At 42.1% G+C, this 15055-nt stretch overlaps 1 protein-coding gene across 1 annotated transcript in view; it reads left to right on the forward strand.

Moving 5' to 3' along the window:
- The first annotated feature begins 1725 nt into the window (after positions 1-1725).
- Positions 1726-15055, forward strand: part of LOC311096824 (uncharacterized protein) — a 160273-nt gene continuing 146943 nt past the window's right edge. The window contains exons 1-2 of the mRNA XM_084136227.1: positions 1726-1763; positions 1983-2151. Coding sequence (XP_083992353.1) covers positions 1749-1763; positions 1983-2151 — 184 coding nt within the window. The 5' untranslated portion in view covers positions 1726-1748. The remainder of the gene's footprint in view (positions 1764-1982; positions 2152-15055) is intronic.

Genomic DNA, 15055 nt, shown 5'->3' on the forward strand with positions numbered 1-15055 from the left:
TACAGATCAGTGGGTGGGACTTTACTCTCTGAAACTGAAAGCAATATCCTCCATCTTGTTTGAAGCTAAGCTAACAGACGCTGTGGAGACAGATGTACAGTAATGACAATAGCGGAGGAGAGTGCTCAATATGATATAGAAGAAGAGGATTTCGGAAGTCTGATGCTTGAATCAGGTGTTTGTGGCTACCTTTACAAGCCGCATTATAGCGAAGAGCAGCCGAGGCAGAAGACCTGCCTGCCGCGGACGAGGAGCCCGGACTGGCTCGAGTTAGGGCGGACTGGTGGCGCCGGTGATCTCACTATGCAACTACGAACACAGAGATACAGTCCGTCTGCGGCAAAGAATTTAAACGATGACAATTTCTCCTGGACGAAATCTCTGAATCAGACGAGGACACGGACGTTTGTGTTGTGAACTATCCTAGTTTCGCACCGCATATGTTCTGACTGAACATCCAGGTACCATGCAATAATTCACCTTTTCGAAAGAAATACAAACGAGGAGTAATGCACTAATGAGTTCGCCAACTAACTAACGTTAGACATTTTGTGTGAAATGAATTTCAAGCTCTGGTGGTAGCTAGCCTTGTAGACGGAAGAGTGATTTCTCTTATAGGCAGATATGCGCTTTCTGGATTAGTGGGAGTGGCTTGCAGAGCTGTGCAATGTGGTGCATTGTGGGAGTTGTTGTCTTTCATACAAATGCGTCCTGAAGTTAATTTTTCTTTCCTCGGTCACGAAGGCACCAAATTCAAAATTTATTTTACATTTCGACTACATATATGACCCACTTTCAATAAAAAACAATGTTCCTATGGGTGGAATGCCCCTTTAAAGCTTCACCAAACGCGAAGCCATTCAAGCCGACCCTGTGAAGCCAACTCTGATGCACTCGCTGGTGACAGTTGGTCGGTAGCGAAAAGATGAGTAAATTATGAGAACATTTCTGGGTGTAGCCTACTGTATTTTCTTTTGTTACATAATACAGCATAGAAAAATACTCCTCCTTAAGATTAGGCTAATCAGTGGAACGATAGAAAAAGAAGAGGAGGAGGAAGCCATGCAAGAGAAACAAAAAAGGACAAAACATGCTACTTTCTGTCAGGACTTTAGTATTTGAAATGAAAAGTTGATTTTAAAAAAATAATAAAGAATAAGAAGTGTAATATGTTGTAAATCTGTTTTGAAAAAAATTGTAATATAAAGGTAAAGGTTTTCCAAGTGATGTCAGATTGTGTGTGTACATGACATGTGTTTTTATTGTACTTGCCCTGTAACTACATGAAACAAGAGGGTAAGAAGCACCACTTTATTTACAGCCCGCAATGTCATACTTACCCTGTAACTACATGGAATACTTACAATCTAAATAATTTGCCTAAATAATTTGTTATTTTCCTTTATCTAATTGTATAAGGACTTTATCTTTATATATTCAGTGTGATTTAATAAACTCTGGATTATTCTACATCTCTCTTCTTCTCACAGGCGAGAAACATGTTTCATATTTCATTTCTCATCTTTACTGAGGAGCTTTATCTTCATATGATGACTGGATTATTTGCTATTTTATCACAAATGTTTTAAATTCTATATTTTAAGTGCATGTTCTCTGTTAGATGATCTGAGTCTATATCATCAGTTCAGTCTCTGTATTATAATTATGATGATAACGGGTTGTTTTCTTCATTTACAGTCTCTGTTGATCCAGTCGGAGCTGTAAAGTGTCGTTCTGATGAATCAAATATGATCAAACATGAGGTGAGAAGAGAAAGATGTTTATTATCAGGACTTACACATAAACTCACATTTCTATATTTGTCATTTGTCATCATCATTGATTATTCTGAATATTGTAGAGTTAATCTGAGATGCTGTAATAACACTGAGCTCATGCAGATGTTGATCAGGAGTTGATCTGATGTCTCGTGATATGATGTTATATCGCTTTAATGAAACTCTGTCTGTGTGATTGAACAGATTCAAATGAAGAGGAGAAAGAAAATCAGCAGAAATCACAGATCAGCAGAAAACAAGAAGACTGAGAGAAAAATGGAGGACAGAAATGAGACACAAACCAGTGAATCACCAGAGGAAAGAGGACAGAGACTTGTGAGATGTGACAGTATGAAGATGCTAAAGCCAAGCTGTGAGTGTTTGATCATTATTGAACTTCAATTCTTCATCATATTTTAGTTTTACTGTCAGATTTACTGTTGTTTTCTCTCCTGTTATAAAGTGTCACATTCAGACAAATACATCAGACTGACTTTCTGCAGTTATGAAACATTTACAGATTGTGTTTAATTGACAGAAAAGTTATTAAGAACATATTAAATGTATAAATTCAAAGCAATGTATATGATGATAATCTAATATGTATATTTCTAGTCTCCTGTGATCCAGACGAGCCTGTAAAGTTTGATTCTGATGTCAAAACTGAGGAGAAATTCTCATCAAACCCTTCATCATGTTCAAGAACACACAACATCCATCAGCAGCTGAAGACCTGAACATATTCATCTTCATCACTATCATCATCTTCTTCATCACTGATCATCATCATCATCTTCATCATCATCATCTGTTCACTCGTGTCTTCTGGAATCTTCTACACACTCTTCTGAACACAAACACACTCATCAAGATCTTCTTTCTCAGTCTAAACTCTCATTGTTCTCCATCAGTAATCTATAGTATTGATCTACTGTAAATATTACACACACACACACACACAAACACACACACACACACACACACACACACACACACTTCAAGACTCAAACTGGGACTTTCTGACTGTTACTCTCAGACACCCGTTATTTTTCATGTATATAGTCATTTATTTACACTATATTTATTTTTATTTTTATGTTGGGGCAGAGCTGACTGCTACCAACCACGTCCATCGGTGGCGGATAATGGACAACCCTTCAGATATGAAGGTAAGCTACGAAATAAGCTGGGGGCTCCATTTGGTGGTCCCCAGACGAATAAGTAGTCGTGGACCAACAGCGGAGGTCTATCAGGTATGGAGGGACTAGTTGAGTGGCATCACTAGATCCGCTGCAAAAACTCCATTTATGCCAATGATACTCCTCGACATGGCGAGTACAGTCCGCCATCAACTAAGACTGCTGCCTCCACTGCTCTGTGGGTAGTCTTCCGTGAGCATCTCGTCTCCTCAAGACAAGGCCGCGTTGGGGACACGCGATAGGCAGGCTCAACAGACAGAGACCTGGCAGCCCCCTGCAACTCCACCATCCATCTGGTTGTCTAGAGTTCATCTCCTGCCACTGGATATTGGATTCTGGAGTGAAGCTGTGGAGATAGGGTCTGCGCACCCCTCTCTTCACATTAATCCACTCTCTGCGTATGCTATCACTTCACCGTACAAGCCCTTCGGCGACAGGGTAAATGTGACGGAGGCAGGTCTTGGATCGGACTGGCAGCCTCTAGCCTGAGCCCTGCACGGAGGCGGCACAAGCGTGATGGTCGTTGTGTGGATGGGTTGGAACAGCGTCCACCTTCGGCAGCTTCTTGTGTGACTGAGCAGCCCTCTTCAGGGTCCGCACTGCTCACCCCCAGTCGGGGGGAGGGTCTAGAAAAGGTGACCCAAACATTGTCTGTTCCCTACACTCCTGGGCGGCCCACCGCTGTCGTCAAGGCATCCCATTACGCGGTCGAAAATATAAATCGAAACTATTAATTTTGGCTTCATGGAACGTACGCACACTTCTTGATGTGCAGATTGGAACTGACCGACCCCGCAGGCGCACTGCCCTGGTTGCGAGCGAGCTCAACAAATACAACATCGACATCGCAGCTTTGAGTGAGACCCGGCTCGCAGGAGAGGACTCGCTAATAGAAGTTGGGCAAGGATACACCTTCTTTTGGAGGGGCCTTCCAGAAGATACCCGCCGTCTACATGGAGTAGGTTTTGCCATTAAAAGCAGATTGCTACAGAACATCCCAGAGTCTCCTGTGGGAATCAGTGAGCGGCTGATGACTTGGCGCATTCCCCTTGCGAAGGGTCGCTATGCAACCTTGATAAGCGCTTATGCACCAACTCTGGATGCTGAAGAAAGCATCAAAGACGCCTTTTACGAGTCTCTTGACAGAGCTCTCCACAAAGTTCCTCATACTGATAAACTTGTGCTTTTGGGAGACTTCAATGCCAGAGTAGGCACCAGCAACATGCTCTGGCCTGGGGTAATCGGGAAACATGGATTAGGCAACATGAACAGGAACGGCCTGCGTCTCCTCTCCCTCTGCTCTGAGCACAAACTGGTCATAACCAACACAACTTTCCAAATGAAAAATAAATACAAAGCATCATGGATGCACCCTAGATCAAAACACTGGCACCTACTGGACTACATTATAACCCGGCAACAAGATCTACATGAAATCTCCATCACCCGAGCAATGCGTGGGGCGGAGTGCTGGACAGATCATCGGCTGATCAGATCCAAGATACACCTAAAGATCCGACCTCAACATACCAGGCACCAACCCTCAAGACGGCTCAACTCTCGAGCCCTAAAATCCCCTGACATCACTGCATCGTACCGTCGCTGCTTGGCTAATAACCTTTCCTCCGCTCTCACTCAACCCCAACACAATACAGCTGAAAGCGCATGGGCTAACCTTAGCTCAGCTATACAACAAGCCGCTTCCGACACAATTGGTTTCACCTCCAAACGTCACCAGGACTGGTTTGATGACAGCTCCCCCGAAATACTCAACCTTCTGGAGGAGAAGCGTAAAGCCCTCTCTGCCCACCTCTCCAATCCACAATCTCCCTCTTTACGCTCACACTGGAGTAATATCCGTGCTGAGGTGCAACGACGGCTTCGCATAATGGAGAATGACTGGTGGCTTAGGAAAGCCCATGAAATCCAAGGTTATGCGGACACCAACAACTCTCAAGCTTTTTACGATGCAATAAAATCACTATATGGACCCCAAAAACGCAGAATCACCCCGATCAGATCGACAGATGGAACAATTCTGCACAAGGACAAACAAGAAATTCTTGAGCGTTGGGCTGAACATTTCAACACCCTTCTTAACCAAAACAATCCGACTGACCCCACTGTCCTGCAGCGCCTTCCAGAGCTCCCACCAGTGCATGAGCTTGATGACCCTCCCAGGTTCTCAGAAGTCCTGGCAGCAATACGAAGCCTCAAGGACAATAAGTCTGCTGGTCCTGATGGAATATCTGCAGAGGCTCTAAAGAAAGGCGGGTATCTGCTCACCAAAAATCTCCACCAACTTATCCAGATAATATGGGCACAAAAAACTGTTCCACAAGGCTGGAAAGACTCACACATTGTTACCATCCACAAGAAAAAGGGTGATAAGTCCATCTGTGGAAACAGTCGTGGCATATCCCTGCTCTCTGTTGCAGGGAAAGTATTAACAAAGGTCATGCTGTTTCGTCTTGCCGAGCACATCACAGAGAGAATCCTTCCTGAGTCACAGTGCGGCTTTAGGAAGGATCGGTCCACCTCCGACATGATCTTTGTACTACGCCAATTGCAGGAGAAGGCTAGAGAACAGAACAAAGACCTGTTCATTGCCTTCATCGATCTGGCAAAGGCTTTTGATACCATTGACCGCCTAGTCCTTTGGGTCATTCTGGAGAAGTTTGGGGTGCCACCAAGGTTTCTGGAAATCCTACAACAGTTTCATGAAGGCATGCAGGCTCGTGTGATTGTGGGTACATCGCAATCCCCCTCCTTTCCTGTGCAGGTAGGAGTGAAACAGGGGTGTGTACTGGCTCCAGTGATCTTCAATCTTTTCCTGGCAGCAGTCACCCTCCTCTCCCGTAATTCCCTCAGCCCCGACGATGGTGTTTGCCTACAGTTTCGTCTGGACGGGAACCTCTTTAACCTTCGCCGCCTGCAAGCCATCACCAAGACAACCACCACCACAATTCATGAACTGCAATACGCTGATGACTGTGCCCTCCTAGCCCACAGTCCTACCGCAATGCAACACACACTGGATGTTGTATGTGCAGTCTACCAAGCTTGTGGCCTACAAGTTAACATCAAAAAGACTGAGATCATTGCACAGACCAAGGCCCCCACCCCTACACCTCCTGAATTCTACATCCATGGCACACCAGTAAAGGTTGTTCAGCACTTCTGTTACCTTGGAAGCATCCTAACACCCACCTGCCTCATAGACAACGAGATCCAGGCACGCATAAACCTCGCCTCCTCTGCCTTTGGTAGACTTCGATCTCGAGTCTTTGTTAATAAAGATCTCCGTACCTTCACCAAAGCGGCCGTTTACCAGGCAGTCTGCGTTTCCACCCTGCTGTTCAGTGCAGAAGCTTGGACTCCCTACCGCAGGCATATTCGGTGTCTTGAGGGCTTTCACATCAGATGCCTCCAGCGCATACTAGGTGTCACATGGAAAGACAAAATCCACCACGCGGACATCCTACAGCGCACCAACTCCAGCAGCATGGAGGCAACCCTTGCTAGGCGGCAACTGCGATGGGTTGGACACGTTATCCGCATGCCCTCCCACCGCCTACCCCGGCAGGTCCTCTATGGGCAGATATACGCAGCCAACAGGAGACCTGGGGGTCAGAAGCGTCGCTACAAGGACCACCTCAAGTCGACCCTGAAAAGCTGCAGCATCAACCCTGGAGTCCTGGAAGCAACAGCTGCCGACCGCCAGGCTTGGAGTTATGCATGTGGTCTGGGGGCCCAACTGATCGAATCACAGCGCGCCCAACACAGAATTGTGCTACGTCAGCGCAGACACCAATGCGTCCAGCCACAACTACACCCATCTTCAGATTCAACACTCACATGCCCCGACTGTGGCAGGACATGTGGCTCCCGGATTGGGCTTTACAGCCACCTTCAATGGCACCGCAGACAGCAGCGGCTGCCTCAACACTCCAACAAAGCATCCTAGAAGTGACGTCATCTTCGAAATCGATGGACTGCATAAGAAAGAGAAGAAGGATTTATTTTTATATATTGTACATATTTTTAATAATAGCTACAAGCCATTAATATTCACCTCATATTAAAGGCAACATTATATTTGATAGTGTTTGGATGTTGTCTTTAATGCATATTGTAAACAGTTCTGATGCTGGACTGACTCGAGCCAATCACCTGAGCTGGAAATGTCACATGACCGACTCTAGAGCTGCAGGGAAATGACATCATGTCATCTCTGATTGGCCGATGAATCAACACATCATCATCTATATACTGTAATCTGAACAATACTGTATAACACTGTAAGATAATATACTGTAATCATCTTTAATGTGTTCATTATTTCTGCCTAAATGAATATGTGCCGTTAACCACTGTAACTCATGACTGTATTATCTGTGTATTTCTGATGTATGGACATTACTTTGTCACAGTATGTATAAGCACTATACAAATAAACGTAAAAGTGAAACTAAACATGTGAAATAAAGCGGCTCCAGATTGCCCTTTGACCCTGTCCTGCAGTCTCGTGTCTCCCTCTACAGGAGATCATCAGAATCACAGCAGAGTTAAAGAAGCTACAGATGAAAATGTGTTTTACAGCAACAAATGAAAACACTTACAGATTTCAGTTCATCAGGGAATATGAAAATCAACAAGTTGTAATTTGAAGGGAATCATTATTGAAGTCAAACACAAAGATGTCAAATGTGCGTCACTATAAAATATGACTTCTGCTGTTTTGATATTATTCTGAAGGTTTGAATGGTTTGATCAGAATCAAGATCTCTTTAGTTCCAGTGAATTCTGTGACGCTTCCAGCTTTAATATCATAAAGCAGCCTGTGATTATGATGATGAGTTTATGACAGAATCACTTTTATTCTCCGCTTTCTCCATCATGTGCTTCATCTGTCGTTTCACACAGAAGATCTCTCTGTTTCTCTTTCTGATAGAGTTAGAAACAGGGAATAATTGATGTTCTTCCCAGAGACTGTGTTTCTGGATTCTTCTGTTAGCAGAAGCTGATGATGATGTTTCATATCAGGCAAATCTCCATCAGCTCCTGATTCAACAATATGACAAACTCAGATCACTCATACATGCATTACAATCATGAGTCTCAGTATAATGTGTTTTCCTCATTTAAAAGCTCCTGAAAGATGTAATTTCTCTAGAAGATGAAAATAAATCCACACATTCATTCACACAGAACATACCTTAGTACTTCTTCAGATCAATATCTCCTCTGAATATCTGATGTGAGACGCAGCCGTATTGTTTCCTGAAGAGTTTCAAGAGTCTGAATGTTAAATGTAAAACTCAGATCTGATAAACTCCATCAGCTGCTCATTTAATCATCTCTGATTTATTAACACTGATTTCCATCAGCAGAACATTAGTGACTTTAACAGACGAACTGAAGCTGTTCAGAACAACAACAGATCAACACTTACTCAATACTCAATATCTACTGTTCACAAACACATCATAGTATACATTAAAGCAGAAGTTGCTAGAAGTTCAGTCATTCACACAAAATGTAAAATCACATTATTATTTGTGAGTTGATAATGAATGACATTCAGTGAATTAAACTGAGAGAATGTCACTTGTTTAAAATAGAAATGAAGGCATTGTAAATAAATCTGTATGAGTGTGTGTTTTCTATTCCTCCTAACACACAGAATATGATCTGCAGTTTTCATCTTTGTCCACTAGATGTCAGAAGTAGATTTGAGGTGAAACTCAAAGGCCTTTAGTTTCAGGATCAGAGACAGTGAAGAGAAATCAGAGAATCTGATCTGAAGCTCAATGAGGATCATCATGTGTCTCGTATGAAGCAGAAAGAGACTCTCATCTGATCAGATTATATTACAGGATCAGTCGCATAATCACATTCATTCATCACATTCATCAGAGAGATCATTACATTTCACAATATAAACTGATTCATATCAGATGAGTGTGAACAGAATAACGGCTGAAAGTCAATGTAAAACCATTAAAGAGTTGTATTATGTATAGTCAGGGGCGGATCTAGAAAAAAATGTATGGGGTGGCGAGAGGGGGGCAGGAATTTTTGAGGGGTGGCAACATATGGCAGACGTATACTGAATTTAATCACAGTTAAATTGGCCATAACTTGTAATTCATTGCTGCCAATAGGGATGGGTATCGTTAAGGTTTTAACGGTATTACTACTCTTACCGATACTCAGGGGCGCAACTACCCAGAGTGTCAGAGGGCAGAGCAGTGATGAATCCACTGCTGAGTGGACCTCTGTCCCTCTAGGGGGGTTCGGGGGCATGCTCCCCCGTAAGAAAATTTTGTGCTTTTTAATGTTGAATTCATCAATCTGGTGCACTTTGAGAGTTCAAAATTAAAAGCTCCAACCCATATTCAGTGTGCAAATTAAACAAAGAAAAATTCAAACCTTTTTTTTAGTAACAGTGTCTGTCTAGATTACACTACTAGCCTACATAATAATAGTTATAATATTAATCCCATGATAGTAATAGCCATATATTGCAAAACAAATGCACTGAAAAATAAAGGAAACTTTCATAATTAGTTTTGTACTAATTTCTATACTTCACATTAAAGATGTGATTGGGCCAGCCCAGTGTCAATTAAGAAAAGAACCAATGGGCCGCTGATCTACGTGTTTAATTAAAAATGTCAAAAAAACCTAACGCTGACTTTTTTTCTTTTTTTCTTGGCCAATGCATTACAACGGCACTAACCCAGCGTTGCCAATAAAGCAAAACAAAACTAAACGAATGGGCCACAGATGTACGAGTTTTATGGGCCGTTAAGACAAATACAAAAAAAAAAAAAAATAGCCTATTAGATGTATCGGCCCAAAAAGCACGTCGACCCACCGGGAATCTCCTAGCCTACATGCGTGGACGTCACACTTTAAATCCTACCTGTTGCCTTTGACCATCCACTTATTGAGCTGCTGGCGCATCAATTGACATGCCATCTACTTTCCCTATTTATTTTTCTATTTTTAGTCCCGACAGCTTTTTTGCTTTATCCATCTTTTTCGACTCGTACCTGCTCGCTCAGCGCTCACTTTGCCTTTTGTTGTTTGATTCACATTAATGGAGCAACCGTCAGCAGGTTTATTAGACTGCTGCCTCTTTAAGACCAAATGGAGATCTATCATTATTACGCATCATATTTTCTCCTAACTATTAACGCCCATTTAAGACACAAACTGTATTTAAGTGAATAAACTGTTTAAGTGAATCTCCAAGACAGCCATTTTGACATATTTGATCGTTTAGATGTGCACACGAAGCCCAAAATATACGTTACTTGTCTCGTTGCGCTGTGTTTCGGAGCACGCGCCGCATTTGGAACAGCGTCTATTGCGTCAATTTTGGTACTTTTAATAGCCTTTTATTATCAAACGCATCCCGCAGTTTAGCAACAGTATAGACTACATTTTACAACAATCACCGATCATGCAGATTCTGACGTTATGTTTGGGTTTTAGGGAGAAATGACAGCGCACCGCTGAAGGGAAGGAAGTTGCGCTAGAGAGAATGCAGCTTTAGTTTTTAATGGTATAGGCCTACCTCAAATACTGTATATTCTTTTTATAATCATTGGAAGCCAAAATCTAAATCTAAAATAAAATTTGTTTAATATCAAAGAAAGTGTAACCATTTAAATGTTTAGTTCTGTCCTCAATAACACATATAAAATCAGAAAGATTGATCACATGCACACACCAGTTAGGCTATGTTAAGACTACTTAATCCTATTGTATTTCTTATTTCCCCATTAACCTGGTTTCATTGCTGTGATATCTGAGAGAAATTGGATTTAATAGGACTGCTTATCTAATCAAATGATCGATCTCCTAACTGACACCGTATTGTGTGTTGTAACGTAACGTCGGCGTAACGGCGACCATCAGTAAACACAAACAATATTTTATATTTTTTTATTAAGCTGTTCTTGTCTTTACTAAAATCAAAATTAGGCTAATCAAAGGGAAGAGTGCTCTTACAAATCACGAGGGAGCGATTTGACAGCTGATTTTGGCTAACGTAATAGACTCGCTGTTTTTGCTGATGCTGAATCGTCTTTAGCATACAATACATTCATTACAAAAGTAACTTTAAGTTAAACGTGTGTTTAAACTACACCTGGGGAAACTCACTTCACCTTCAGAGGCTCTGGGGCAGCTCAGTCTCTCCAGTCGGGTTGCAGGGCCACCGCACCGCAGCAGACTCGCTGTGTGTGAGCCAGACTGAGCGAACGCCACTCTGCACGTTTGAATCAGGGACGTAAGTATTTTCTACTCAAGTCATGATGCGTTTAGGGGCGCCCAGGAAACAAAGGTTTTTACTGTAAATGCCGTCTTATTTTCAGCCGGCCTGGCTGACATCAATGGGGTGGCAGCTGGGGTGGCAAGACCTTTACTAGGGGTGGCAGCTGCCACCCCGTGCCACCCCAGTAGATCCGCCCCTGTGTATAGTTATATACTGTTATATGCCAGATAACGTTTGCCTGAGGTGAAGGAGTAACAGTGGAAAAGTAAAAAGATTTGAGTTGAGTTAGTGTGCCGTTCCTCTGTCCCGAACGACTGACAGTAAACCCCAGTTCAACAAGGTTTACTTATAAAGTATAAATGAAGAAACTCAAAAGGAAGTAAAATATTCTTCAGGAGGAGGAAAGGCTGAAACAGCAAAAGTACTCTGGACTAGTTTGTTACAAAGTAAAAATACTCTGTCTTAGAGAAAAGAAATGAACAACAGAAATGTTCACTAACTCCCTAAACAGCCAAAAACAGGAGAAAGGGGTTTTACAGAAATAAAACAGTTTCCAGTGCGTTTAAACACATAGTGGCGACAACAACAGTGAGTTAAAGTTCAGTAAGCTACAATTACCCGCAACTTTAAAAGTATTTCACAATATCGTCTCTGCAACAATATAACAGAGCAACAACACGAGGCAGGCGAGGGTTAAAGTCAGTAATCTGGAAGATGAGCTTCAGCCAAACTCAAACATTGCTGAAGAACAGCTGAAGAAAGAGAAGATCAAACCTCTTGTTGCAAGTCCCAATATTTCTCTGAAAGACACTCGCCAGCTGGAGATCACGTCGGGGTCACCAATGTAAGGAATGTATAATGGTATAATCAGGTATAAGATGTGAATGTCTTTTCAGTGTTCTGCGTTTCTTATTAGAAAATAATCATAAATATTGATTATGAATTCATTTAGATCTTTGATTATTCTCGGTATACCTTACTATCAGTTATTCGTTCATTAACCCTTTCACATGTACGATCACACCGCTGTGATTAGAATGGTCAGTCCATCACGTGATCAACTGAGAAATTCAAAAGTGTGTTTGCGTGTTGACTGGCGCTGAGCTGTCATATATCACAACTATTCAGTGTTTAAGACATTTAAATTCACATAAGTGCTAAACAACTATTTAGAGTTTGTAAAATACACACTGATGTCTATGGAAGTGGCAATAATACATTTTTTCCATTAAAATTTGACGACACGTTTTATTCATATCAGAAACACATTGTGTAAGTAGCTTTAAAGTTTACTCTATTCTTCTCCCAGTTCACCGGCCGCTTACTCTCATGTATTTCGGGAGAAGTGGATGAATTCACGTGTTGTAAATCCAACAGATCTGATTCTCTGAACTGCGGCACAAACTAACATGGCGGCGCCCATCGCGCATATACGCGATCGTTGTAAAGGTGTTTAAACAACAAAACACACCCACTTGCTAGGCCTGTGCCGGTAAACGTAAATACCGCATCACGGCTGTGGCTGAGGAGCTCCGGGGCTGGTCCACCAAAACACTTGTTTTTATGTGAATGCTGTTTTACATGAATATTATGACAGGAGTGAAGCAGAAAGCTTTGTTTACAAAATAAATAATAGGTTAGCAATTAAATGTTACATCGCAGCCGTGGAAACGTTTGGATTCGTGTCGAATGAGAGAGTTGTGCATGAGCCCATACATTTAAGCTTTGGCGGCTTTGTATTCTGGTTTGCCGATTATCAGCGAATTTAACGCTATTCCATTAGTTATTTCACTGGACATGGAATCTCTTGTTTCTTTTCTCGAATCTTCACTCACGTCTCACCCATTTTCGCAGGGAACTATAAACGTTTCTTCCTTTGGTTCGCTTTTAATTAGGTCTATTATATTCGCTTTCTTTACTGTGGTAAAGTAGAAAAAACTCTGTAGGACAGATAGCCTAGCTTTTGACTTGCACGTCAAAATCTTTTTAACACCGTTTGTGCTTGTTATTAGATTTGGTAAGGCGAGACAAGTTTATTCAACACAGTCTCACTCCCTACTCGTCAAATGTCTGACGCATGGTCAAGAAACCCTGGCGCCAAGTTTCAACGAAAGAGGTGTACCCTTGACGTTGTTTTTCGACGCGGGGGTCCGTCAGATATACGTTCATGTTAATCCCTCATCGTCGGATATAGACGAAAGGAAATCAACTGTCCATCAGCGGTGATGCCGTCACTTAATGTGACGCTGATGCCATCACTTTATGCGACTATTGACTGTATAAATAAGTATGAGACAATCCCAAGGGCCATTGCGCTTCTCAACTCCAAACGTAAGTACTACATGATAACCTGATTTAAGCACATTTACATATAAAAGATTACCGAATTATGTCAATACAACCTGGTCTCACAGAATTCCGTGAAATGAACACGGCCCCTTAACTCAAAATTGGTGCCAGTTTCACGGAATCGCCGAAAATGCCGTGATGGGGCCAAGGAAGTGATGCCTATGTGATGCCTATGATGCCTATGCCCTGTATCACTAGGATAACTTCTGGTCACCCTGTTCCGTGACGGTACCACGTAATATTCAGTGGTCACCACAGATTCCTTCACTGGATGGTACCCCAGGCGTGGCAGTTCGTGATATGGTCACGTTATTTAATCTATTGATTCGTGACACGGACACGCTATTTTCGTGATATCAGCACGTTTTTTTAAAGTAATGTATTTCAATGGGAAGCATCTTTCGTGATCATAGCACGATTCTTCTGCCTGTCGGCTGCAGCAGAGAAGCTGTTTAAAGGATCCATATGTAAGATTGTGGCCAAAACTGGTACTGCAATCACTTTCAAATTATGTGGTGTGAAAGTGGTGTGAAATTCAACATGGTTGTATATTCAAGCTGTAAATATTTCAATTCAAAACATTTCGCACATGTTTTCATTATTAAAAATTCAATAATCCATATTCACCTTTCATATTTCACTTCCAAAATGTTCATTCTGTTTAAAAATGCAACCTATAATATTCGACCGGCAATTTTCGGTCCATTTTATTTCGCTTTACAAATTCGCTTCCACAAATTCAGTGGTTCAAATTCAGAAGAAAATTCATCATTTGACATCCGGGAACGGCAGGAATATCAGTAGATTGCCGATTGATGATCTCCATAGCTGTTAGTCGGCCTCACCAGCAAGGGGTGCAAGCGGCTGTTGACGAAGTAAACTACAGAGCAACGGGTGAGAGACTCATTCACTGAATACAGAAATGGAGCGAGCAGGAGACTATTTGTGAATATTATCAGGGCGATGAATTGTGATGATCATCATATGGAAAAGCTGATAAAGACACAAAAGCTGTGTTTACAAGTCTTCACTGTTACTTTTGTACATGTAAGTTTTGCACAGCTTTCTCTGTTGTGACTGAGATTATGTTATTCCCCGATGCTGATGTACAGATCAAACGTTAAATCTGAGGTAGAAGACATATATTTCTCTCGGTTGTTTAGTTTTCTTAACTTTATATTGCTGCACTCCCTAAATACGTCACTCTCCAGGATTCCCCTGCGGTCTCAGGACACTCAAAGTAACTCAATGGACAAAATACAGTGATATAAAAGACCAAACTCCCACCTTATTGGGGATGTACTGTAGGCTCTGTCAGTAGTAGAGTACCGGCTAAATACCAGAAGTAGCGGTACACAAGAAAAAGTGCAGGTACGCTTTACTGTGCGTTCACACCGCCGGCGGCGAGAGCGTCAAAGTGGCCGGAAGCCATTCATTTT

Source organism: Abramis brama (assembly GCF_963993115.1).
Source record: "Abramis brama genome assembly, chromosome: 15".
In the NCBI taxonomy this organism is placed as follows: Eukaryota; Metazoa; Chordata; class Actinopteri; order Cypriniformes; family Leuciscidae; genus Abramis; species Abramis brama.